The sequence below is a fragment of the Maylandia zebra genome, linkage group LG19, assembly GCF_041146795.1.
Source record: "Maylandia zebra isolate NMK-2024a linkage group LG19, Mzebra_GT3a, whole genome shotgun sequence".
In the NCBI taxonomy this organism is placed as follows: Eukaryota; Metazoa; Chordata; class Actinopteri; order Cichliformes; family Cichlidae; genus Maylandia; species Maylandia zebra.
In genome coordinates this window covers 27971985-27999524 of record NC_135185.1, presented here as the reverse complement: position 1 = coordinate 27999524, position 27540 = coordinate 27971985, and the positions used below count along the sequence as shown (strand labels likewise).

The window sequence follows — 27540 nt, the reverse complement described above, 5'->3', positions numbered from 1 at the left end:
CTTTAAGTGCACGTCATTACATCTCGGAATTCGACAAGACTGGTAAGCTCTCAACTTGCTCTCCGTCTGATATGATCAGGGTTTTTTGTGTGTTTTCTTGAGGTTTTGCGACGCTGCGTGTTAAAGGCCTAGCAGCCGTCATTTAGCCAATGTGAGCCACTCTGTAAGAGCAGGTGGGAGGGAACAGCTGCTTCTGTTGTAAACGTGCTTCCGACTTGGAAATTTCCTCGGTCGAGTGGGTTATCTGGCATTTCCCCTCTTGAGTTTTCTAAACACTAATTTTTGTCGATATTTTAAGCTTGTTAGTTGGACAGAGTTAAATTAGATGTCGAAAGTTACTCTTGTCTCCTGGTGTTTGTTATTTAAAAGGAATCTGACAAGATGATTCAAATAAAAACAAAGGGTCAAAAACAAATATTTGGTCCTCACTTATGCTAGTCTGTTTTTGAATGTAAACAAATCATCCAATCTAACACAATTTCAGATACTTGTTTGCTGAAAGTTTAGTCGATGGTATGAGGGCAATGTTTAATATAGCGTTATTTAACTATAAGCTATAAGAGACTTAGAGCTTTTTATTGTCATTGTGCAGTTTCTTGCACAGCGAAATTGGGTATAATCTGTTAATGTGGCTTTTGTATTTAGTTGTTGTTGTCCAAACTCACTGTACTGCTACCTAACCAGTGTAGAATTGATGTAGTATTTAAGTTTTCTTTCCCTTTCCCTTTTTCCAAATTAACAATGAGAAAATTCAAACCTAGCAACGACTTTGTTTTGTTTTTGTTTGTTTTTTGTTTTCAGTTCATAAACGTATGTGTCTTTGTTCCTAATGCAGCTATGAACAATGACCATAGTTGACAGATCTTCAGAAAAGTCTGACCACGAGTCAGCCGGATGTAACCGATCCTCCTTCACCAGTGGAGACGTGGGGATGGACGGCAGTTGTTCCAGCAGCTGGGCAGTGGGCCCCACTGTACCCAGTGACTCTCCAGACTCTCCAGTAGGCTGCCTGGCCCCCACTCCTGGAGCTGCTGTGTACAACAGTACACCCTCCTCTGTGGACCGGCCCAAGGACCAAGGTCAGAGCAAAGCCTGGCTTTTTTTCAAAATGTCTTTTTAAGCTGTTTGAAGATTTTTATTGTCAGACAGAATAGTTTTCCAACCTGTTTTAGCAAATATGGAACCACACTTTTTAGCCATTATTTACCCATATTTGTCAGAATTGGTTTTAGTAACATACAGCTAATCTTTTTGCTTCTGCTTTCACACAAGTTTGACAACTGCTTTTGTGGGTGTTGTGTTGCTGCTTCCCTTCTCCATTCATTCATCCAGTTATGTAATGCATCCAGCTTTGCATGATCAGTCACTTCAGCTCGTGATGCAATTGCTGTTTTTATATAAAGACCGGCAGTCCAACTTGTTTAGCAGAAACAAAGGAGAAGGCAAACTGTCCTGTCTTTCTTCCTGAGCCTGTTTAGGAGTTGTTCACAGTGGCCAGAATCACATTATATAACTGTTAATAGTTGTAGCTATTACTGTGATGTCCTGACATGACTTTGCCATGTGCCAGTGTGTGGTTGTATAAGTAAGGTAGCATTAAATTATGTCCTTTTTAAAATGTATTGAAACAGATTTTTAGTAATAATTGTGGCTCTGTGTGTCAGTGATGAGCAGTAGCGATGGAATTGACTTGCCCCAGAAGGTGCTGTTCTCACCAGATCGGCTCAGCCTAAAGTGGGCCGAGGTTCACCGCATTGGTGCAGGCCTCCAGAACATGGGGAACACCTGCTTCCTCAACTCAGCCCTGCAGTGTCTCAGCTACACCCCTCCTTTAGCAAACTACATGCTGACGCGGGAGCACTCCAAAACATGTACGTTATTTCACCAACAGTGGTGTTACGCAGTCCTGCGCTGATTCTCACATTGTATCACTCCTTACTCACTCAGTATTTTGTCTCTGTCTCTGCACAGAAAGTGTTGGAGCACTCAAGTTCATTAAAAAACTTGATATAATAATGAGGTATTATATCAACCCAGTGTGGGTGTGGTAGCTTGTTTTGGTAACAGGGCTTGAAAAGATCAGAAGCAGCTTAAACGTGTAGTAAAACAGGTGTCTGGGATTATGGGGGAGAGCTGCCAGACTTATGCTGGGCAGACACTGTGCGATTTTTTCAGTCGCTCGTCGTGAGGTGTCAATCGCTTCTCGTTACCCCACGTATACTATACGATGCATGACGCACGATGAAGGCCAAAATCGGGCCGATCGCCAAAACGCATAATGCTGGGCTTATTCTGGGCTTACACTGTGCGATTTTTGGCCCATTTTGAGCCGATTTTTGAGTCGTGCGACCGTCGTATAGTATACGTGGGGTAACGAGAAGCGATTGACACCTCACGCGACCGTCGTGAGGGTGTCACCGCAGTTTGTCACACTGCGCACGCGCAAACACAAATGTCAGCGAAAAAGACGGCGCAGCACGGCAGTGCAGCGTGTGATCTGGACACAAGCGACGGAGCGACAACTTGTAGAACTTTGGAAAGCTCATCCGTGGTGGTGTGTCTGTGTGAGTGAAAGACAGAGAGGGAGAGCGAGCGACAGAATTTCTATTATAACCTTCGTTTTATGTACGCACAGTGTGAGCACTCAGGTCGCATCAGAGCATCAGGCCGTATAGTGTGAGACCCTGCATCGTGACCTATGAACTTCTAACCCCTGCGAGTCAATCGTACAGTTTGAGCAGGAGCTGAATCGCGCGACTGAAAAAATCGCACAGTGTCTGCCCAGCATTAGTGTCTAGTATCCGGTTGTTCAGTCTGACGTCACTAGCCGTGTCTGGGCCTAAACTCCGCTGCAGGTCCATATATCAAACGATCACTGTGGCATTACTGAGAGTTGAAAAACTGTCTAAAGTCTTTCATCTTTAATAAAATGATCAGCGTTCTGCTCTACCAAGTGTAACAATTGAGTTTAACATCCAGGCATCCATGAAAACGGAATTTATGACATTTAACGGAGTTAGAAGTTAGCAGGGAGTTAGCTCGCTAGCTTCTATCTAAATAGAATAGAATAGAATTCAACTTTATTGTCACTGCACATGCACAGGTACAGGGCAACGAAATGCAGTTTGCATCCATCCAGAAGTGCTTTAGTGATATAGATATATTACAATATATATTAGCAATAATATAGATATGTGAGTATATTACAGAAATGGGTCTATTATGGTATGTTATAATGTACACGGTATGAAGTATGTTGTGAATATTCTATAACTATAAGTATGTACAGGCTGTAGTGAGTACAAGCTATGTACAGGCTATGAACAGGATATAAATATGAAAAACTATACAGAATATGAAATAAATAACTTTACAGAATCTGGGATATACAGCTATACAGAAATGGGAACTATGCAAGTTGTAAACAGTTGTAGGATTAAAGATTATCGAATGTACAGAATGATTATTTACAGAGCTATACAGTAGTGCAGTTAAGATAAGTGAGATATGTGGATAATTTCTACAGAGGCTATATAAAGTGCTAGTGGTTGTGAGTGGTGGTTCAGTCCATGTTATTATTGTGTTTGAGGGTACAGTTGTCCATTGTGGGTGTGTGTATGTTCAGTCCATGAGTTTAACGTGGGTCAGATGTCAGGAGGCAGAGTTAAGGAGTCTGACAGCTGTGGGGAAGAAGCTGTTCCGGTACCTGGTGGTCTTAGTCCGGAGGCTCCTGTGGCGCCTCCCAGAGGGCAGGAGGGTGAAGAGTCCATGTGATGGGTGACTGGGGTCTTTGATGATTTTCCCAGCCCTTTTCAGACACCGCTTCCTGTAGATGTCTTTTATGGCAGGAAGTGGTGCTCCGGCGATGCGCTGGGCAGTTTTCACGACCCTCTGCAACGCCTTCCGGTCCGAGGCAGAGCAGTTCCCGTACCAGACTGTTATACAGTTGGTCAGGATGCTCTCGATGGTGCAGCGATAGAAGTTCACCAGGATGTCTGAGGACAGGTGGTTCTTCCTCAGAGTCCTCAAGAAGAAGAGGCGCTGGTGAGCCTTCTTGACCAGCTTGGAGCAGTTGGTCGTCCAGGTGAGATCCTCGGAGATGTGGACTCCCAGGAACTTGAAGCTGCTCACACGCTCCACAGCCGTCCCCTTAATGTGGATGGGTGGATGTGGGTCAGCATTCCTCCTGTAGTCCACGATGAGCTCCTTGGTCTTCTCGGTGTTAAGCAGCAGGTTGTTTCTGTCGCACCACTCAGCCAGACGATCCACCTCCTCCCTGTAGGCGGCCTCATCGTTGTCACTGATGAGGCCAATCACCGTGGTGTCATCTGCAAACTTAATGATGGTGTTGGAACCACCAGCAGGTCTGCAGTCGTGGGTGAAGAGGGAGTAGAGGAAAGGGCTCATCACACAGCCTTGTGGTACACCGGTGTTCATTGTGATGGTAGATGAGCAGCGGTTATCCAGCCGGACATGTTGGGGGCGGTTGGTCAGGAAGTCCAGTAACCATTTGCAGATGAGGGAGCTGATGCCCAGGTCTGTCAGTTTCCTGATGAGTTGTGAGGGGTGGATTGTATTGAATGCTGAACTGAAGTCTATAAACAGCATTCTGGCGTAGGTGTTGTTGTTGTCCTGGGGCCCGTTCTTCGTACCTCGCTAAGTAGGTTAGCCGGATTAGATTGTTGACGATTTCGCGTGATCCTGGATCAGTCGGTTCCCCGAAGCTCATCCGGGACTTGCTGTCATAGCAACAGAGCCGTAAGCATAAACCTGCTCGGGAGCAGGTTTACTTTATGTAAACAGGATTAGATCGCGGCCACGCAGGTATGTCCGCTTCATTTATACGAAAGCAACAGCGATATTTTTCCACTGTTTCACCATAAATAAATATTATCAATGTAACTAAAGATAATGCAGCACTTGATCCTTTTATTGATGTCACACAGATACATACAGGTCATTTCCTAAAAAAGGGAAATGAACTATTAACATTCTATTACATGTATGTGATTATTACAGATGTAATTCATATTTCAGAGTAGTAATTGTAAATTACTTCGTGTAATCAAGATGAGAGACCACGGCTATAAAAGCGAAGGTGGATTTGGGAAGCCTGTCGCAGCCATGTCCTGTCCGTATACGCGACCAACCCATTGCGGAAGGTGCAAGATTGATAAGGAGAGTCCTCAGAATTCAGCGTATATTGCGGGATAGACAGGATCCTTTAGCTCAGCGCGACAGTGTGCTCATAGAGAGATATCGATTTTCCCGTGAGGGTATTATTTACTTAACCAACTTGTTGACGAGGGGGTGCAGGACCACCACCTGTCTTTTTTTCCTCTGCCCTTTTCTTGGTTGCTGTTATGAACAAACTAACAGAGTATTACAGGCCAGTATTACCTTGCCAAGAGACGAAAAGCAATCTAAGAGATAAATATTACCATTCTGTAGAATACTCCTGTATTCCACTTTTACTTGTTCCCATGTTCTTGTGGGTCCTGTTGTGGCTCTAATGTGAAAGGGGATATAATATAACATATTATAATATAATATAATGCCATATGATATTGGACAATATAGTGTCATATGATAGATCTACCCTACCGCCTACTGGTGTTGGCCAGAGGGGCCGATGGCGCGATATGGCAGCCTGGCTACAACCGTAGCTGCCTCCACCAGTGTGTGAATGTGGGAGTGAATGAATAGTGGTATCGTAAAGCGCTTTGGGTGCCTTGGAAAGCGCTATATAAATCCAATCCATTATTATTATTATTATTAAATTACCTACGAGTTTGATTTGTCAGCAACTTTCTGCCAGCCCTCTCTCCTTGCTTTTGCAGCCTTTGCAGTGTTCTCTTGCGTTTTAATTAAACTCTGAAACTCCTGAAATCCCTCACTCATGAGTTCTTGCTCTGCTGCCGGAAAATACCGAGCACGCCCCTTCGACATTTTCGCCGACCAATCAGCGGGTTGCCGATCAATGTTTCTACTATCGATGCGTAGCCCCTTTTACGACACCCAGTGATGTCACATTCCTGCGTCCAGCTGTAGTAATCGTCAACAGCAGGTGTGTTCGGGGAACCGGATTAGCGAGCTCACGGTTAGCGCGATGATTTGATCTTGGATGTGTCATTTGATCTTGGATGTAGTAAGCGACGTACGAAGAACGGGCCCCAGGTGTGAGAGGACAGCGTGCATTGCGATGGAGACTGCATCCTCTGTGCTCCTGTTCCGGCGGTATACGAATTGGTGGGGGTCCAGGGTGGGGGGGAGACAGGATTTGAAGTGTGCTAGGACCAGTCGCTCTAAGCACTTAGTGATGATGGGGGTGAGTGCTACTGGGCGGTAATCATTGAGGCAAGATGGGTTGGAGTTTTTGGGTATCGGGACGATGGAGGTGGATTTGAAGCAGGCCGGTACCACAGCGTGGGCCAAGGACAGATTGAATATGTCTGTGAGCACTCCTGCAAGCTCCCCAGAACACGCTCTGAGAACACGCCCGGGGATGCCATCAGGACCTGCAGCCTTGTCGACATTGATCCTGCTCAGCACCGCTCCTACATCGGTGGGGGAGAGAGTCATAGGTTGGTGGTCTGGCGTCATGTCTGCTTTGGTTGTGGTTGTGGGGTTCCCTCGCTCAAAACGAGCATAAAAGTTGTTGAGCTCGTTGAGGAAGGAGACATCAGAGGATGCGGGGGAGGGTTTGGTGGTCCTGTAGTCTGTGATGGTGTGGAGTCCTTGCCACATGCGTCGGGGGTTGGAGTTGGAGAAGTGTTCTTCTACCTTCTTTTTGTAATGGTGTTTGGCTTTTTTGATGCCCTTCTTTGGATTAGCCCTGGCTGTACTGTAGGCGTGTGCATCTGCTGACCTAAAGGCGGTGTTGCGGGCCTTCAGGAGGAGACGAACATCCCGGTTCATCCAAGGCTTCTGGTTGGGGTACATGGTGATCCGTTTCTGGGTGGTGACACTGTCTGTGGTTTTGGAGATGTAATCCAGTACAGATGAGGCGTACTGGTCCAGGTCTGTGTGGGTGAACATATTCCAGTCTGTGTTTTTAAATCTGTCCTGGAGCACTGCGTCTGTCCCCTCTGGCCACACTTTAATTGTCCTCACAGCAGGTTTCACACGTTGGATGAGTGGTGAATACCGAGGTGTGAGGAACAGGGAGAGATGGTCCGATTGTCCAATGTGGGGGAGGGGTGTGGCTTTGTAGGCTCCAGCCAGGTTGGAATACACATGGTCTAAAGTCTTGTCTCCTCTGGTGTGGCAGGAGACATGTTGGTGGAATCTGGGGAGGACTGTCTTTAAGTTGGTGTGGTTGAAGTCGCCAGCAACAATAAAAGCAGCCTCGGGGTGTTTATTCTGGTGTTTGTTAATGGCTGCAGAAAGTTACAATATAGCATGTCCTGACTGCGGGGTTTTGGAAACAAATTAAAACGTACAGCTCTGCTATCACTTCCAACATAAATGAAGACAGAAAACTAAACAGCAGTGACGTTTGTAGGGTTACTGAAGTTGGGCTAGCTGGTATATAATGATGTGCTACGTGACCGCTAGCGACACAGCCATGTTAGCATAATATAAACAAGCTAACTTTTTTTCCACTCGATAAAAGTTAACGTGAGTGTTCTCGGTGGTCAGGAACAAATGTAATCGCATGGCAGGATGCTGTAAAAGGACCAAACTTCAGCCAGGAGAACAACTGAGATAATCCATCCACAATACGAGGTTAGTCATTCATATACTGCTGCATGGGCTGGGCTGTAGTTACATCCTAAGGTTTTAAAAACTGAGCTTAAATAAATGATTAGCGGTAATAAAAGCCGAGGGAGGTCAACGGGGATCACTGACTGTTTTAGGAGCTTTTTGAGATCAAATAGAAGAAAATACAAAACATTAAACATGTTAACAACACAAAAGCCATATTAAACGCAGACTACTTTAGGCCCGGAAGTAGGATTCGTCACGTCATCACTTAACAATCAGATAGATTTCTTCTGAGCCAACAGGGTAAGCAGTTTGAGCAGGAGCACTCAACCCCTCAGGTCATCTCTTATTCACCCTAATGGCATTCGTGCTATTATTGCAGCAGCAAAATTCAGAAAATCCAGGTTTTTCTATGTGTTACTATAGAGCTTCAAAGTCTATGTGCACATTTAATCAAAACTACACGTTTAACAGATGCACTGGGCTGAGTGTTGTGCTTCTTGTTAGACTCCTAAAAATAATTTATTAATTAATTTATTTTTTTAAGAACCTAAAGTGTCAATTCTCATCAAATCAATTCTTCCCGTGTAGCAGCAGATGGCCTCTTAAGTAATTAATCGTGCTCCAATTCCTCCTATTGTCTTTTCTGCTACTTGAATACTGTAAAGTGATCGTCTGGTTCCAAAATGCTAAAAAATAAATGGTCAATCAGTTAATTGTTGCACTGTCCTTATTAGTTAACTTTTGTGCTTTATCTTTTTATTATAGATTGGACAGGCAAACGCAGGCAACCTCTTTCATCCATCAAGTGTTTGGCGGGTACCTAAGATCCAGAGGTAAGTCACTGTTTTTTAAGGTTTGATTTATTTTTCTTTTATTTGTCTTTTTATGTCTTACAGCTTGTGTGATACTCATAGCACTGATTTCTGTTTCTGTTAAACGTTTAAACTGCAAAGCTGTCTCAGATACATTTGACCCTTTTCTGGATATCACTCTGGAAATTAAGGTAATTGGACAACATTCAAAGTGACGTTGCTACTATGTATTCTCTGCATTATGGAGTGTGAGGTTTTTCCTCTCTCTCTCTGTTCATATAGACTGCTCCAAATGTCTCCAAAGCTCTGAAGCAGTTTGTCAAGCCAGAACAGCTGGATGGCGAAAATGCTTACAAATGCACCAAGTAAGTCAAAGAGATGCCAAACCATGATGAATGTTTGTTTCCTTCAGGTGCAAAAAAATGGTAACGGCCTCAAAAAGATTCACAATCCATCGCAGCGCCAATGTGCTCACCCTCTCACTCAAACGCTTTGCAGACTTCAGTGGAGGCAAAATCACAAAGTCAAATGGCCAATAGTGTCTGCTTAAGTCATAAAGATACATGACAGATGCTTTGTTTTATTATAAAACAGGATATTTGCATGTAATGTTTGAAATTCTTTGTGTGGTGGTCATCAGGATGTGAAGTATTTGGAGCATCTGGATCTGCGGCCCTTCATTCACACCCCAATTGTACTTGATAACAAACTGTAAGACCCCCAAAGAAGCATGGGAGATGCTAAAAGCACAGTTTGAAAGAGATACTGTTGCTAACAAGCTATTTCTGAAGAAGTACTTCCAGTGTGAAATGAAGGAAGGAGAACATCTCAATGATCATTTAAAGAGGATGAAGGAACTTACTGATCAGCTAGGGGCAATAGGTTCTGTAATTGAAGAGGAAGATCAAATTGTCACTAGGGCTGGGCAAAACGATTATTTTCCTAATCGATGAATCTAGCGATTAATTTTTCGATGCATCGATTAATCTAACGATTCGTTTTTCAATCCGATTCGATTTCGATTCGATTCGATTAACGATTTTTTCCCCATTATTTGACTTGTATAGCAATTTCACATTTATTAATTTATGTATATAAATGAAAAACACAAATCTATTCATTTGAAGACCTTTTAATAAAAAATAAAAAAATTGCAAAATAAAGTTGTAGAGGTCGTACAATCAATACAATAGAGATAGCATTTAACAAGAAATGAAATGTGCAAACATATATAAAATTAAGGAAAAGTTAACAAAACATTTCAAATAAATAGCAACAATGGTGTCTTTAAACAAACAAAATGTAATATTCACTTTGCTTTCTGCCAAAAAGTGCTCTTCCTTCACAAAACAAAATCCACAATAACATTGTACTACAATCTTCTGTTTTTAACAAAAAATTAAATGTTTTGCAAAACAAATATAACAAAGGAAATCATAGCAAAAAATTAATAATATACGAACAGCAGCAATGGCGTCTTTGAACAAATAATGAAATGACAAGTTACCCCTAAGTAGGACTCTGTGACCAGACTTGTCCAAGCATCAGTGGTAAGGGAGATTTTGGATGTGGCTTTTTTTAGTTCATTCCTTAGTTTCTCCACTGAAGTTTCATACTTTCTCTCCATCATGCTTGTAAAATGACGCCTAGACGGCAGAGTGTAACCTGGTTGGAAAGTGGTCAGCATTTCTTTGAATCCCTCACCCACAGCAAGTGGTCTCTTGTCTTTTAAAATCATAGCTAAGACGCTCTCAGTAAGTACAGCCACCTCCTGGGGGGTGCATGGTGTACTTCTTCTCTGACAGTAGTCCTCCAGACTTTTCTGTTTATTCCTGAAATCATAAATCACACACAGCACACAGATGAATTCGAATAATTACAAAATAATTATATGGAAAGCATAATATCAAAATAATTTGATAAGGATCTGGTTGAGCTAGATAGATAGATAGATACACACACACTGTTATGCCATGTGCTTTCATAGCATAACAGTAAGAGGTTAATAATAATCCCCAATGTTGAACATATGATATGCAGTAATCATGATGGCTGGAAAAGATAATGTTTAAACAGCCATAGCTGATGGCACCTTTACTGGTGCACTGCTTTCTAGTCATTAGATGGCATAACTTTGACTTATAAGATCAAGCTGGAGAAGCATAATGTATAAAAACAGCGTTCAAATAGGATGAAACACATTAAATTTGACAAATCAAGAGTTCATTGTCATTTTGCTTTTGCAAGCACTTTAACAATGTTGTAACAGTGTCCACGACGGCTACGTTTAGCAGGTGGTGCATTATCCTTGTTAACATTTCTCCTGCGGCCAATTCGCTGTCTCACATTTTTGTCTTTCGCCGATTCTGATAATCAGCCTGCGTGCATTCCGACTCATTTTGCCAGCATAGGCCACAAAAAAAAAAACAATAACAACAGCAGCTGCTATATGTTACTGCTCAGCAGCTTAAATGAGTTTTGCATTTACGGAGGTTGGGTGTTTATCTGTGTCTATGAGTGAGTGTACGTCTACGTGGGGGGGGGGGGCGGTCTGGATGAATTAACGGGTAAAAACTAGCGTTAGTAAAAAAGTTGAAAACTTACGGTGGTTTGTCCTTTGCAGAAGCTGCTCCTGGATGCCGTCGTTTGAGGTGCTGGTGCATAGCCGTCGTGCTTTTATGATAGGCCATTTCCACCTCACAAAGCCGGCAAACGACTGAATCACTTCCTTTTCTGTTAAAATATCCCCATACTGTAGAACTGCGTGTTCGGGTGGAGTGATTTAAGTTGACTGCAACTGCCTCACTCATGATTCCGCTACTCGCTGCCGCCATGTCTTTTTTTGAAAGTGACGACGCATCGACGCAGATTTTTTTACGTCGACGTATTTTTTGCGTCGACGTAATCGATTACGTCGATGCGTTGTCCCAGCCCTAATTGTCACCCTTCTAGGTAGTTTGCCACCCAGCTATGCAACTGTTGTTACTGCTTTGGAGACAAAGATGGACAGTCTGACACTACAGTTTGTTCAACAAGCCTTGATAAATGAGGAACAAAAGCGAGTGCTTACTGACAACACCACTGTGTCCAGTAGTGTATCAGCAATGTCATCTCAGATGCATAGAAATGAACAGAGTGGATCAAAAACAGTGGGAGCAAACAGCTCCGACTCATGGAGATGTTACAAATATGGGAAGGAAGGACATATCAAGCGTGATTGTCCAAGCATTAAAAAGAAATACAAGGCCCACAAGGCTAAAAGCGTGGTGTATAAGGACAAAGAGGACTCATATGAGGGAGCTTTTGTTGTAAATGAGTCATGTAAAAGTGATGCACAACAAGAAGAATGGTTAATTGATTCAGGAGTGTCAAAACACATGACATGGAATAAAGAAGCTCTACAGAACTACCAAGAGTTTTCAGAACCACAAACAGTAAAACTCAGTGATGGCAGAGTAGTTGAGGCTTTAGGTCTGGGCAACATAACAATGAAAATGTCATTCAGAGTTAGTAATGGAAAAGATGCCACAATGTATGATGTGCTGTATGTTCCCAAGTTATCAATGAACCTTTTCTCAGTGGGAGCTGCTGCCAAGAAGGGAAACACAGTGAAGTTCAAAAGGACTCATTGCTACATAAGAGGAAAGAATGGAGCTCTCCATAGAATGGGAACACAAAGATCTGACGGCTTGTATCAGCTGGATATTGAGGGAAACTGCACAACCTGTCATGGAGCGTCAACTGCTTCAGTTCCAGCAAGTATGTGGCATCAGCGCCTAGGTCACACTACAAATCTGAAAAGAGTAAAAAACTTGGTAAAAGGAGTTAGCCTTACAAATGAAGAGGAGGACATTTTTTGTGAAGCTTGTGTTGAGGGCAAATTATCAAGAAAACCTTACAAATCAGTGGGAGAAATACGAACAAAACGCAAGTTGCAATTAGTGCATAGTGACGTTTGTGGTCGTTTTCAAACTGAGTCACTACCCAGATAGCAAGGAGACATTGAACAGATGTTGATTTTCCATCTGAACCATCAGAATCGTCAGGATTGAAATATCAACACAAAACCAATGTTGAAACAACATTGAAAACGTATTCTACGCTAGATTCGACACAGCGAACACCATGAGACCGGACAGTGTGCGCACCGCGGATGACGTCAGTGTGCACACTGTGTCTGAGGAGGATGTGCGGAAGTGCTTCAGGAAGGTGAACGCGCGCAAAGCTACTGGTCCGGACGGGATTCCCGGCCGCGTCCTCAAGTCATGCGCGGCTCAGCTGGCTGGAGTGTTCACACACATCTTCAACCTTTCCCTCTCTCTGTCTGTAGTCCCAGCCTGCTTCAAAATGGCCACCATCGTCCCTGTACCCAAATCCTCCACCATCTCCTCATTGAACGACTGGCGACCTGTAGCCCTGACCCCCATCGTGAGCAAATGCTTCGAGAAGCTGGTCAGGGACTTCATCTGCTCTGCACTACCAGACTCACTGGACCCTCTACAGTTCGCATACCGCCACAACAGGTCCACTGATGATGCCATAGCCCTGACACTACATACTGCCCTGTCACACCTGGAGAAGAGAGACACGTATGTGAGAATGCTGTTTGTAGATTACAGCTCAGCATTCAACACCATCGTTCCCTCGAAGCTGGACAGGAAACTGCAGGATCTAGGACTGAGCAGCTCCCTCTGCAGCTGGATCCTTAGCTTCCTGTCTGACAGACGCCAGGTGGTCAGACTGGGCAGCATCACCTCATCCCCCATCACACTGAACACTGGTGCTCCACAGGGGTGTGTACTGAGCCCTCTCCTGTACTCACTCTACACCTACGACTGCACAGCCACTAACAGCTCCAACATCATTGTGAAGTTTGCGGACGACACTACAGTGGTGGGTCTTATCACCAACGGTGATGAGACGGCTTACAGGGAGGAGGTCAGCGCCCTGACCCACTGGTGTCAAGACAACCATCTCACCCTCAACGTCGCAAAGACAAAGGAGTTGATAGTGGACTTCCGGAGGTGCAGAGAAGTACACACCCCCATCACCATCAACGGCGCTGCTGTGGAGAGAGTGAGCAGCTTCCGGTTCCTTGGAGTACATCTGGCTGAGGATCTTACGTGGTCAGTACACATAAACAAAACAGTGAAGAAGGCGCAGCAGCGCCTCTTCTTTCTCAGGAGACTGAAAAGATTCGGCATGAGCCCCCGCATCCTCAGGACCTTCTATCACTGTGCCATTGAGAGCATCCTCACTGGATGCATCACCACCTGGTACGGCAACAGCACCGCCTACAACTGCAAAGCTCTCCAGCGAGTAGTGCGGTGCTCTGAACGGATAATTGGAGGTGAGCTTCCCTCCCTCCAAGACATCTACAGGAAGCGCTGCCTGAGGAAAGCGGGGAGGATCATCAAGGACTCCAGTCACCCCAGCCATAAACTGTTCAGACTGCTTCCATCAGGAAGGAGGTTCTGCAGCATCCGGTCCCGTACCAGCAGACTGAGAGAGCTTTTTCCACCAGGCCATCAGACTGCTGAACACTTCATAGACACCTCAGCTTCACTACTGGAACTTCAACATTATGCACTACATACTGTATATAAATGCCACTTGTTTTGCACAATATCCAACTACAAACCTCTGTATATTTTATATATTTTATTTATTTATTTTTTACTATTTAATTTGTAAAAATGTGTATACACACACACACACACACACACGTAGGAAAATATTTAGTATACACATCCAGAAATGCATACACTATTATATATTGTACATATATTTATTAGTTTCAGATTAGCCATTCTTGTATTTTGCTCGTTTGTGTTGTTGTGTTTGCACATCTCTGTTGCTTGTGGGGCTCGCACACAAGAATTTCACTCGCATGTGCTGTGCCAGTGTGCCTGCACATGTGATGTGACAATAAAAGTGATTTGATTTGATTTGATTTGAAATACTGATGAAACCTGACACTGACATTGAAATAACATTGATTCACTGTTGTTCTGTCATCGTTGATTGTTGATCTATTTATAGTTGACAAGGTGACAACAATCACGTTGAAAAATCATCAATTTATGGTTGAGCGGGAAATTAAAGCTGCTACCACTTGGACTATTCCGCAGCACCCCTATCACATTGGTACGTCCCTCCAGGTAACCATTGTCTTGTACAGTAGAGCGGGACATTAGATTTACTCTCAGCGGAATTGACCGGAGAAGGCATCAGTTCATGCACTGCACTGGCCTGCACCACGATTAGTATAAGGTAAGAATGAATGACTTTTGTTCTAGTCGTTATTTCCATGGTTGCATTTGAATAACAGTAAAAAAAACAAAAAAACAAACTTGTTAATGTAAAGTTTCGGATAAAATGTGGGAGCCCGAAATTTTGTCTACTTTCATCTTACAATCCGGCAACAAATAAATTGCACTGCAAACAAAGTCTATCAACAAAGAAAACATTTTCGTTTCATACTTTTCCGTTATATTCCCTTACAAAGCTAGCTTTAACGCTTCGAGGGTTCCTTTGTTCTTGCCGTCGCCTCGGCGCTTGACCCAGACTTTCGCTCTGTAGTTGCTTTTTAGCATAGTACTACAAAAAATTGTAAATCTGTGATATATGATTGATAAACGTAAAAGTAACTGTATAAATGTGTTCAATGACTTTGTTACTTTTAATGATTGGAGAGCACCCACTTCGATTCGCACTCAATTCAAACTCTACGCTGCACGCTCACCTACCTTGCGTTTGCACCTTTTGTCCACACGTAAACTGCGTTTTCATCAACTGAAAACTGAGATTTTTAACAGTAGAAGTCCCAGACTTTTCTAACCCTCTGTTAGCCAAGTGGAAGCGAACTTTGCTAGTCTTTTAGCATCAATTCAAATCAAATCAAATCAAATCACTTTTTATTGTCACATCACATGTGCAGGCACACTGGCACAGCACATGCGAGTGAAATTCTTGTGTGCGAGCCCCACAAGCAACAGAGATGTGCAAACACAACAACACAAACGAGCAAAATACAAGAATGGCCAACCTGAAACTAATAAATATATGTACAATATATAATAGTGTATGCATTTCTGGATGTGTATACTAAATATTTTCCTACGTGTGTGTGTGTGTGTGTGTGTGTATACACATTTTTACAAATTAAATAGTAAAAAAATAAAATAAAATAATAATAATAATAAAATATATAAAATATACAGAGTTGAATATGTGCAAAACAAGTGGCATTTATATACAGTGTGGAGTGCATAATGTCATATGTAAATTAGGTCGTTACCTGAGAATTCTGGAGGGGAGTGGGTGTGTGTGAATGATTGCTGATGTCTAACTGCCAACTGCCTCTTTGTGTGTGTGTGTGTGTGTGTGTGTGTGTGTGTATATGGGGGGTGGGGGGTGGGACTTCCTTTTGTGTTGAGGTGGATATAATCTCACTGCATTTAGCCTAATCCTTCATTGCCCTGAAGAATCCTGTGGTGTACGAACCTCCTCTCCAAGGAAAGAAAATGCAGCAGGCCTTGGAAATGATCCTGAGTGAAGTCAACCCTTGTGACTCGGATGGAGAAGACCTACAACTTCAGCCGGATTCAGACTCGGAGCTGTCTGATCAGTCTTCAGGTTAGGTTTCATTTCATATTATTTCCTATTTCATTTCAAACAAGTGAAAAATACTAAAAAAGCAGAGCAGGATTAGGGTTAGCTAGTAACCCTAACTCTAGTTGTTTCTTTTTATTTAGGAAGACATTTCATATCATTTCCTATTTCATTTCAAACAAGTAAATGGATGTAGTAAGTAAGATATTTCAGACATTATTCTGATACAGATGAGGAGATACTGGAATTATAATTAGTATCTATGCATGCATTTGTGATTTTTTTTTTTTTTTACCTTCCCATTGCTCACAATTTGAATTTGTTCACACTGCAGATGAGGAGACTGCTTCTCCACCTAAAAAGAGAGCTTGTTTGGGGACTGAGACAGCGAAAGATGGCACAGTGTGGCGCGAAGAACAGGTGGGGACCTGTCTCCCTTTCACCCCAATAGAAGCGTACGCTGCAGATGGAGAGCCAACGGCTAAGGCCAGGAGAAGTATCTCGAGTCGCCTTCAGAGCTTCCTGTGTTTCATCACTCTTGACATGCTTCGTAGCATTCAAGAATGGACTATTCAACATGCACGGCAAACGGAGCATGTTCATTGGTTCATGGACCTCCCTGAACTAATGGCATTTATTGCAATTGTCATCTTGCGGGGGGTTACCAGGGTTCCATCTGTAAATGACTGCTGGTCAGCAAACCTGGGAAACCCACAGATAATTGGAACTATGGCACGAAACCGCTTCCAAGACATCATGCAACACCTACGCTTTGATGACAAGTCCACCCGCAGTGATCGAGCAAAGACTGATAAGTTCGCTGCAATTTCCAGTTTGTGGGGATCATTTGTCACCAACTGCATCACGTGCTACAACCCTGGTCTACATATCACCGTTGATGAACAGCTTTTCCCATCAAAGACTCAGTGCTGTTTCCTGCAGTATATTGCAAGTAAGCCGGACAAGTTTGGGATCAAGTTTTGGGTGGCTTGCGACCTAAAATCCAAGTACATTTGCAATGTCTTCCCATATCTTGGCAAGGACCCCAATCGTCCCAGTGGGGAGAGACTGTCTGAAGATGTAGTGATGAGGCTGATGGAACCATTCCTAGACAAGGGCAGAAATGTTACCACGGACAATTTCTTCACATCGCTTTCACTTGCGCAAAAACTTCTTGGACGGAAAACCACCATCCTCGGCACAGTCAACAAGATTCGCAGGGAAATTCCTCAATCCACTAGACAGACAGATCGCAATGAATTCACCACTCAGGTATGTTGCAGGTCTTTTGTGGTTCTATGTTTATGTGTTTCATTGTGTGTAAAAGGGCTATGGAAATAACAATTTATCTTATTTCTTAGGTGTTTTCAACCTCTGCTGCCACGCTGACGGCGTATGCGGCCAAACGGAAGAGGACAGTCTATATTCTTAGCAGCATGCACAGCGTGGTTCAGACTGATAACACTACCAAAAGGAAGCCAAACACTGTCACCCTTTACAACAAAACAAAGTGTGGCGTGGATGTGATGGACCAGATGGTTCGGGAGTACACTGCCCGCAGAGGAACACGGCGCTGGCCAGTTGCCGTGTTTTATAACATGATTGACATGGCAACACTGAATGCACATGTGCTGTATCAAGCATGCACCGGGACGAAGGAAAGACGGGTGGACTTCCTGGTGGCGCTTACAACAGAGTTGGCTCGCTCTCATGTAGCTGCGAAGAAGGCAAGAAAAGAACAGTTGCTTCGGACACAACCCTCCACACCTAGCCCTGGAAAAAGAGCCACGTGTCAGGTCAAACACAAATGCAAGAAAAATCAGGCCACTATGCGATGTGTTCACTGCTACAGATACACATGTGGTAAATGCAGACGACAGATACCATGGCAGTGCCAGGATTGTGAGTGATTGCTGAAAATGTTGAAATGTACTCACTCACTTTTTATTATTATTTGTACATATGTGTACAAATGGTTGGTTTTTTGTACTGTTTTCATCAATAAATCTCAGCAACAAAGGACCTACACCCATGTGTGTTGATTTCTCCCTAAGATGGCAAACTGAAACACTCCACTCCCCCACCCCCTCAATCACTCACCCCCACTCCCCTCCCTCCAGAATTCCTAGGTAACAACCTAATATACATATGAATGACTAGCCAATTTAGCTTCCACTTCCAGCATTTGACTGACTGCTCTCCGGCTTTTAAAGGTAGAAACGCAAAATGATGACTCCGCGGGGGTCTAAGGTAGAAACCCAAAATGACTGCTCTCCGGGGGTCTAAGTGTTTAAAGACGCCTGCCAGGGCGGATATTTTCGAAAACTCCGTTTTAGCATTTACGTGTGGACAAAGGAAGATGGAGAAAACGCAGCGTCAAAGGTGTGCGCCTATTTTGATGCCACACTGTGCGCCAAGTTTTTGTCTCGGTGCCATGAATTCCTACAATGGCAGACTTAGACAAAATACTGTTAATTTTATTATCTTCAGTGTTTAAATGCTTACATATACACACGCAGTTGTATGTTTAAAAAAAAAAAAAAAAAGTTTTATCGGGTTTGCTTGTAATTGTTGCCTATATACATTTTAAGCTATTATTTATTATTTAGTTCAATCAATAGATCAAGTTTTGTAGTGACTATGAAATATATTGTAATTATCTGTTTCCTGTTTATCCTAGACAGGGCAAAAAAGGACTCCAAATTTTAAAAAAAGATAAAAATGAAAGACTGGTGCATTGTGCAGTTCAGCACTGGTGGTACAGAAATAGTCCCTAGTTCATGGATAAATGGGGAGAAATTGTCATGGCCTCCATATCCTCCGTGAGACACATTCAGGATCCACGCCACAGTAAAGAGGAGAGTTCATCCTGGTGCAACATGGCTCACCTATGCACCAGTCCGACTTCTAATAAGCCATGGTGGGTATCATCTGGATTGGTGTTGTATAAATGTAACAATAACAAGTTTTTCGTGTCCTAATTTATGTCTGGCCATACATTGTGTTTGTACTTCCAGACACATTTCACGAAGCAGAACGCAGTCTTCAGAAATATCTAAGTGAACACTGTGATACGTCTGACCTTCAGTCCGAAGCTGAAACTCAGACCAGTCATAAAAGAAAGCACAAGTAAAACTTTTTTTATTTCACAAACATATCTTTGATTGCTAAGAATTTATGATCTTGTCTTTTATACATATCTGTGGTGCTTCCTTACTGCAATATCACCACATAATATAGTCCAAAAAGTGGAAGCTTGTAAACTTTTTATAGATGCAAAGCCGTGTACACTTGTGCACTTCAAAAATTCCTTGTATACTGTACCTTCTTGCACATCTCCGTTTCCTGTGTGTGTTGTTATAAATCAAACTGTAACTTTAGGAATTAATATTCCAAAAGCACATTTGTAATTACTTATGACCGTTTTCAACTTTTTTTCTTTAGACCAAATCCCCTGTACACATATAGTGACTCAGAGGATGAGCAGCCCACAAAAAAATGGTTTCCCCAGGCGCCTCGAGTGACAATACCAGGTAATAAAATACTGTCTGGTGTCTTTGTACATATCTGTGTGTGACACAAGGAAACTTTTGACAAGTTGTCTGTATTCTTAAATACTTAGAAAAAATTATCTTTTTCTGTCAGACCTGACAAGAGCTGTTAACGAACTCCGTGAGGAGGTCAGAGCCATCCGCAATACCGGCTGCAATGAATCGGTAGATGCTGGGGTACTGCCTCTGGATTTGCCCTTGCACAACATTGAGGAGCTAAACAATGCAGAGGCACCTCTTCAATCACAAGAGGCAAATAAGGCAATGGTAAGTATATAAAGGTTATGTACACTTTGTAACTATAAAGTGTAATAGCTGTCAGATGTGATTTAAATACATAACAACGGCCTGTTGATTAAACACACAAGCACTTGCATACACATTAAAGACATGAGACACGCTAATTCCATCTCTTAAAATGTGTCTATAGGTGAGACGCTTTACCTTGATTGGAGGGACCACACTGGAGGTGCGAGTCCGCCGTGTAATGGCTTATGCCATTACAAACGAGCTGGCCTCGGTACTAAACTGGGCAGGGAAAAAAACCAAGGACCAGACAAAGCAAAAAAGGGCATTTAAAGATACAGCGCTCTGCAAATGCATATTTGGTAAGTTTTACTGTTTTTTTGCTATATTACTTTGTCCTTCTTAATAACAAGACTTTCATGTCCGGTTAATCTGGAGATGGAGTCTTTGGTCTTTGGCTTGTTTAGTCCTCGGGTTGTAGTTTGTACAGCCCGAGGACCCCATGTTTATTTTGTTTTAAAGACAGTTAACAAGAGCTTATTCATGTGCTCTAATTCACTTTTTTGTGTGTGTGTGTGTGTGTGTGTGTGTGTGTGTGTGTGTGTGTGTGTGTGTATGTGTGTATGTATTTTTGTCCTAGATGGCCTGACGCAGCAGTTAGGGGCAAACTCTATGTCCGAGTTTGTCTTTGCACAAGCAGTGCAGAAATGGCTCCAATACGCCCCAGATCGTTTGGGTGGTGCAGGACGCACATCATGCATCCCCATCCCAGAGTAAAAAATTACAAACTTCTGTGAAACATATAAATGTAAATAGGAAACTGTCTTTTAATAAAGTATTTAGCAAACGAAACATGCCTATTGACCTTATTTTGTTTAGTTTTTTCTCTGTTACATCACATGAAATGCTTTCTTATTTTAGGATATTAATATTGATGCAGTAGTTTAGTATTGGTTAAAATACCTATAAAGAGAGGTAGATTTCCAGTCATGATTTAACTGTTGTTTTAATAAAAAGCAACTGTGCGAAAGAGGTGGAAAATCAACACCATAGCTCAACAGTGTTTCAATATCAGAATCTGACATTGTTTCAATGTCAACAGTATTAGAAAATATAACGTTGAATCAATGTCAGGTTTCAACATTGATTCAACATCAAAACCTGACGTTTCAACGTTAAAAAAGGGTGCAAGAGTGACGTTAGGTCAACGTCACACTTCAACGTTGATTCAATGACATCACCTGATATTGACTCAACATTGTTTCAATGTTTCCTTGCTATCTGGGTAGGAGGAAAAAAGTACTTTGTGACTTTCATTGATGACTACTCCAGATGTTGTAAAGTGTATTTCATAAGAGAAAAAACAGAAGTCCTGAGCAAGTTCAAAGAGCTTGAAAGAACCTTCTCAAATGAATGTGGACAGGGAGTAATAAGACTCAGAACTGACAATGGTGGGGAATACACATCTAAAGAGTTTCAAGAATATTTGAAAGCTCAAGGCATCCACCATGAAATGACTGTACCACACACACCACAGCAAAATGGTGTTGCAGAGAGAAAAAACAGAACTCTAGTGGAATCAGCTAGAAGCATGCTGTCACATGCAAAGTTGCCAAACACATTCTGGGCAGAAGCTGTTGCTACTGCAGCTTACATACAGAATAAGCTCCCAACATCTGCTTTAAAGAACGAAACACCCTATCAGAGATGGTATGAAAAAAAACCCAGACATTAGCCATATGAAAGTATTTGGTTGTGTTGCCTATGCTCATATTCCAGACAGAGAAAGAAGCTGGACAAAAAGGCAGTGTTGTCGCAAAATGTGCAACAACAGGGACTGAAGGACTAAATACTAAAGGAGCAGTATCAGTCCAAGTATCAGTCCAAGCCTAGTTCTAGTTGCAATGAAAAACGATCTTCCCGAGACAGGAAAAGACTGTACTCTAGCTCTGGCAGAGATAGAGAAAAACACTACAGGGATAGGAGTCACGAACGAGAAAGCGACGATGATCGTCACCGGTACAGACGGGACTACAAAGACAGTCACCACCGCCAGTACAGGGATTGTTTCCCCCTTTCTGGACGTTACTACAGGGAATGGGAGGCCGATCGTCACCGGGAGCAAACCTTCCAGCACCCTCGGGAGCGTGATCGCGACAGGTGCTCTAACCATTACTACCGCTACCGGTCAAGAGAGGACATTGACCATGAGCGAAGGGGATATGGTTACTCCCACCGAGAGGAGTCTCGTGGCAGTCGGAGGTGGTTGCAGGATAGTAAAGACTCCTGGACAATTAAGGATAAGAGTAATGGCAAAGAGAGAGAAAATTACTCCTCAAAGGAAGGAAATTTCTCACCTTCTACAGCACCAGAAACAAACAAGTTCAAGGGCTCGCCTTTCCTCTCCAGACAAAGAGGTTCAAAATCGCAAGAGGACTCTCGGCAAAGACAGGGACGACAGCTCTGAGGCCCGCCACACTAAAAAACACAAAAAGAGTAAGAAAAAGAAGAAATCAAAGGATAAAGACAGACACCGTGAGAGTGGGTGAGTATTGCCATCTTTCTCTCGATCCTTTAATGAAAACAGAAGGAAATGTGTTTGTTTGTTTTAAGCTAGATTTTTTTTGAAAATAATATGGGGTTAAAGCTCACTATCAGTATTAATATTTTCTTAAAAACGGAAAGAATTTTCATCATTTTATTGATAATGGGTCACTTTTTCTGTCTTAGGCTGGCCGTAAAGCTTGAGATCTTGGTTTTGTTAAACAATGTGATTGGTTCTCTGTCATCCCGTAGAAGTTCTGACGGAGATTCAGACAGAGCTGCGGAAATGAAGAAGAAAAAGAAAAAGAAGAGACATCGGGACAGCGATCCCGAACTGCACAGCCCAGTGCTCTGAGCCAGGGCCGTGCAGAGAGGTTTAAAGGGGCGGGTGCTTAAAGCTAAAAAGGGGCACATTGAGCCAGGCTGAATAACAACAACACACATTCATCAAGAATCTAATATGGGCAACAAGGCAAAGCAAACGTAGCCGATGTTTTACCTGATGGGTACAATGTTGCTGTTGAGGGGTTGCTGTGGATAGTGCTGGAGGGCAGGGCTGTGTTGATCTGAGACTGTAGACATTAAAAAGTCCATAGGAGAGATGGTAGCTGATTAAACAAGTGTCATGAGATAATAACTAAATGCAAAGATTGGTGACAGCGCTTAGGCTCTGCCTGTGAATCACTCTTTGCTTCTCTTCTTCCTTCCATCCCATCTTTTCATATATCACTCTCCACTTGCTATGTGAGAACAAGGCACAACTTGCTATTGCAATAAACTATAATTTAATCATCCACACCTAACAACTCCAGCACTTAATCTACAATAAAATGATGAGAGAAAAATGTTATAGCACTGCCTTTAGTAGCCTCACACAGCTCTGTTTCCTCCTCATGTCCTTACCAGGCATGTCTGGACAATGTTATATCATGAGTAATATTTTTTTTAAAAATCCATCTAAATAAAACACACACATGCACACACACAAAGTGACATTTTAGACCTTCTTCAGAATACTGTATATACTATGGGCATCATGGTGCTGATCCAGAATCCTTACATTATTATTTATTACTAGAGCTACAATAATAAAGCAAAGAGGAGGGGGAGTAATAAATATAATGTATTTATGATGATTCCATTTGTTTCACTATCCACTCTGTGCAGGGGCAAAGCTTATTACATTTTTAAACTATAGAGATACAATCATTTTACTGCTGTAAAATCCAACTTTTGTCTTATTTAAAATATAAATCTAATATAATCTGCTTCTTAATGTATGTTCTTTAAAATACAGCGTGTGTTTTTTAATATATTATAATTATAATAATTATTATGTGGACATGAATATTAGATCGTTTTTTAGTGAAATATAATCCCTCCAGAAAGGCAGGAAAAGCCCGGAAACTTACTTTAAAACTAAATATGTTCTAAATACTTTAAAACTAAATATGTTCCCTAAAACGGTGACAGAGCTACAGACCCATGACAGCCTTACACAGGTAGCCAGCAGCTATGACCAGCACTACTTGTGCAGTTAATAAAAGGACAGGTAATGTTTGTCGCGCTGTTGCACACACAGCACGCTCGTTTGTCAGTTGCAACAAGACAGCTTACCAACGTGTACGTAATAAGATAATACTCCTGGGTGCTACACACTACAGTGTACGCTGTACACCTACTTACTGGTTTTGTGGCATCAGTCTGTATGGAAGAAATATAGTAAGTCTGTGTCTCTGAGTTAACTTGTGTTTCTCCTACAGCTCCGGACCGCAAAAAATGCGCGTGCTCTTTGTGAGCTCGTTCCCGGCTCGTAACCAGCGCGTTCTGCCGTCAAGGGCGATCATTGGTTAAATGTGATCATGTGACTGATGTACGGTGGCCCCTAGAGACAAAGCACTGTAACGTGCGGTGGAGATGAAGCCAGCCGCGGAGGTGTGCAGGTGGATAGCGAATGAGCAACAGCTTCTGACTTTCCAAAAAGTACTCATTTATTTACAATATCAAAAATAAGTGCTACCTCTACCACACATTACTGAAGAGCACACTAGTCCGCGTACACACGGGAGCATCCATTACAGGAGGAGTGCGAAGAAGAACAAAAAGGGGGTGACACCAGTCGTGAGACAGGAGGCGCCGCCATGTGGTGATACACTGCATTACGATAGCAACTGTTACAGCACGTACAACCTCTTTCATCCATCAAGTGTTTGGCGGGTACCTAAGATCCAGAGGTAAGTCACTGTTTTTTAAGGTTTGATTTATTTTTCTTTTATTTGTCTTTTTATGTCTTACAGCTTGTGTGATACTCATAGCACTGATTTCTGTTTCTGTTAAACGTTTAAACTGCAAAGCTGTCTCAGATACATTTGACCCTTTTCTGGATATCACTCTGGAAATTAAGGTAATTGGACAACATTCAAAGTGACGTTGCTACTATGTATTCTCTGCATTATGGAGTGTGAGGTTTTTCCTCTCTCTCTCTGTTCATATAGACTGCTCCAAATGTCTCCAAAGCTCTGAAGCAGTTTGTCAAGCCAGAACAGCTGGATGGCGAAAATGCTTACAAATGCACCAAGTAAGTCAAAGAGATGCCAAACCATGATGAATGTTTGTTTCCTTCAGGTGCAAAAAAATGGTAACGGCCTCAAAAAGATTCACAATCCATCGCAGCGCCAATGTGCTCACCCTCTCACTCAAACGCTTTGCAGACTTCAGTGGAGGCAAAATCACAAAGTCAAATGGCCAATAGTGTCTGCTTAAGTCATAAAGATACATGACAGATGCTTTGTTTTATTATAAAACAGGATATTTGCATGTAATGTTTGAAATTCTTTGTGTGGTGGTCATCAGGATGTGAAGTATTTGGAGCATCTGGATCTGCGGCCCTTCATGTCTCAGTCCCACGGGGAGCCCCAGCTCTACAGGCTGTATGCTGTGCTGGTTCACTCTGGATTGAGTTGTCATGCTGGACACTATTTCTGCTATATTAAGGTACTGGCTGTGCCCGAATCTGTTTGAATGCTGCTGTTGCTTAGTACAAACAAACACACACCATAAACAACACATTTAAGCAGAAAACTGAATGCAAACAGAGAAAAATACTTTGTATGCATTGAAAGAAAGAAAAAAAAAAAAAGACCCCTATATAACCATAAGATTCTTCTTTTTAGCTCAAATTCAATTCAGAAACTGAATCTGCTGTGTCACATCTCTCTCATTCTGTCTCACAGGCCAGCAATTTGCAGTGGTTTCAGATGAATGACTCGTCCGTGTCAGTCAGTGACATTAGGACCGTTCTCAACCAGCAGGCATATGTCCTCTTCTACATCAAGTGAGTAAACATCGGTATTTTTAAACATTCTAGGCTTATTCCTTCAGTAGAACTTTTCCCATCATTATTTAATAATGTAGACATGTTTATTCCCACTTTTCTTGTAGAAAATGTATTATTATAACCTAATGTTATAATGTTGATGCTTTGTCATGGTTAATATTCTTTCCATGTCATCAGGTGCACAGATGTGAAAAAAACTGGGGACTACAGCCACTTGAACCATAACGCTGGCATATCTGGTCAGTCATCTCCCCGGCCGGTGGTGATCCCACGCACCATCGCCACCATGCATCAGAACAGTGTTGGCTTCATAGGTCCCCAGCTGCCACCACACATGAACAAGGTACTTCCTCACCTGAGGGTACTGATAATGTTGTTTTTGTTAAACCCAGTGTTTCTCTTCTAAAAACCTGTTGTTGTGACTTCTTGTTCCTTCAGAGTTCTCTTCATGTTAATGGATCTCTGAGGGACTATCCCACAAGCTCCAAGCCCAGCACGGTGGGGAAACCAAACCATGGACTAGCTTCTTCTGCTTCCATCTCCCACTCAGTAAGCCAGCCCACAATGATTCTAGACAGCGACAAACAACAGAAGCTTTCATTTTCAATTGGGCAAAGCAAACCGAACCGCCCATCTGCTTCTTCCTCCTCTTACTGCCAGCCGTCCTCCGCCAGCAGCTCCTCCTCCTCCAGCTCTTTGTCCTCCTCACAGTCTACCTCAGACATCCAACCAGACGTTCGTTTTATTCCGCGTCCACTAAACCAAGTCAGCGGCATGCCTTTCAGTAATGGGGATCAGAACCCTGTAGGAAGCGGGGCGTCCTTCCTGGTGCCGGATAGCCAAGAGGAATCAGACCAAGAGAACTGTGACACTCTGGATAACGGCAGTTCATCCAAGTCTCATCCTAATGAAAATAAAGACACAGGAAATGTCTTTGATAATTCTCCCAAAACCGCCAATGGGGAGTCAGGAGTGCACCATCACGGCAATGGATTAAATGGACAAGCGTATGGAGACTTCAAATCCAGCCAAAATGGGCACCACAATGGTCATCACAAAGTGAATGGACACAGCGGCCCTGACAAGGTAAATCTTGTCTTTATTTTTATAAGTTCAAGGGCTCCCCGCCACAGGCTCACCTTTCCTCTCCAGACAAAGAGGATCAAAATCGCAAGAGGACTCTCAGCAAAGACTTTTTTTTTTTTTTTTTTTTTTTAAACAAAGTTGCAAAAACTTAACTCAAGGCAACCCACTGCATTTACGTTTTTAGGTTCTGATGGATCACTTATAATTTCAAGTTTAGGAGAAAAGTTGCTTCAACTAATGTTTTTGTGTTTACAAGATTAATAACTGCTTTTTCTTCTCATATTTTATTGTTTTAAGCAATGTATTTCCTAAAGTTTACACAAGGTATTAGTTTTAGTTTACGCAACATTTTGTTTTGCCAATCAATTTCCTAAAGTCTAGAAAAAGTATCCTTTATAGTTTCCCTGTTGTATTAATGAATGTTTACACAATGTTGATTTTCAAATAACTTTATTGTATTCAAACACAATTGCACCACTGACAATGTTTTGAGATGAGCCATTTTTAACATACTGACAACATTCAGCCACAAATAAAGTCCTTTTCCCAAAGAAAAAAAAAAAAAAAAAGGTCAAATTTTTGTAATAAATGTTACAATTTTAAAAGGTGTGGTATTGTCAGACAGAATATCAAACCTATC

At 42.4% G+C, this 27540-nt stretch overlaps 2 protein-coding genes across 2 annotated transcripts; both read left to right on the top strand.

Moving 5' to 3' along the window:
- The first annotated feature begins 628 nt into the window (after positions 1-628).
- LOC106676766 (ubiquitin carboxyl-terminal hydrolase 42-like) lies at positions 629-27540 on the top strand. Its single transcript, XM_076877386.1, has 16 exons — positions 629-1079; positions 1665-1871; positions 1948-2042; positions 8420-8543; positions 8664-8713; positions 8805-8887; positions 8935-9045; positions 19581-19669; positions 19782-19954; positions 20118-20207; positions 24506-24711; positions 24995-25055; positions 25331-25471; positions 25711-25811; positions 25992-26157; positions 26253-27540. The coding sequence occupies exons 1-16, from the start codon at positions 845-847 to the stop codon at positions 27030-27032; spliced, it is 2712 nt and encodes a 903-aa protein (XP_076733501.1). The 5' UTR covers positions 629-844; the 3' UTR covers positions 27033-27540.
- LOC111501293 (uncharacterized) lies at positions 21810-23602 on the top strand. Its single transcript, XM_023154537.3, has 2 exons — positions 21810-22478; positions 22730-23602. The coding sequence occupies exons 1-2, from the start codon at positions 21838-21840 to the stop codon at positions 22830-22832; spliced, it is 744 nt and encodes a 247-aa protein (XP_023010305.3). The 5' UTR covers positions 21810-21837; the 3' UTR covers positions 22833-23602.

Bases quoted from the DNA above. Each gene is read 5' to 3' on its own strand.
- LOC106676766 (XM_076877386.1), top strand. From the start codon at position 845: ATGACCATAGTTGACAGATCTTCAGAAAAGTCTGACCACGAGTCAGCC. The intron at 1,872-1,947 runs GTACGTTATTTC...TTACTCACTCAG, and splicing joins GCGGGAGCACTCCAAAACAT to TATTTTGTCTCTGTCTCTGC. The intron at 19,670-19,781 runs GTAATAAAATAC...TTTTTCTGTCAG, and splicing joins GCCTCGAGTGACAATACCAG to ACCTGACAAGAGCTGTTAAC.
- LOC111501293 (XM_023154537.3), top strand. From the start codon at position 21,838: ATGAAAAACGATCTTCCCGAGACAGGAAAAGACTGTACTCTAGCTCTG. The intron at 22,479-22,729 runs GTGAGTATTGCC...GTCATCCCGTAG, and splicing joins GACAGACACCGTGAGAGTGG to AAGTTCTGACGGAGATTCAG.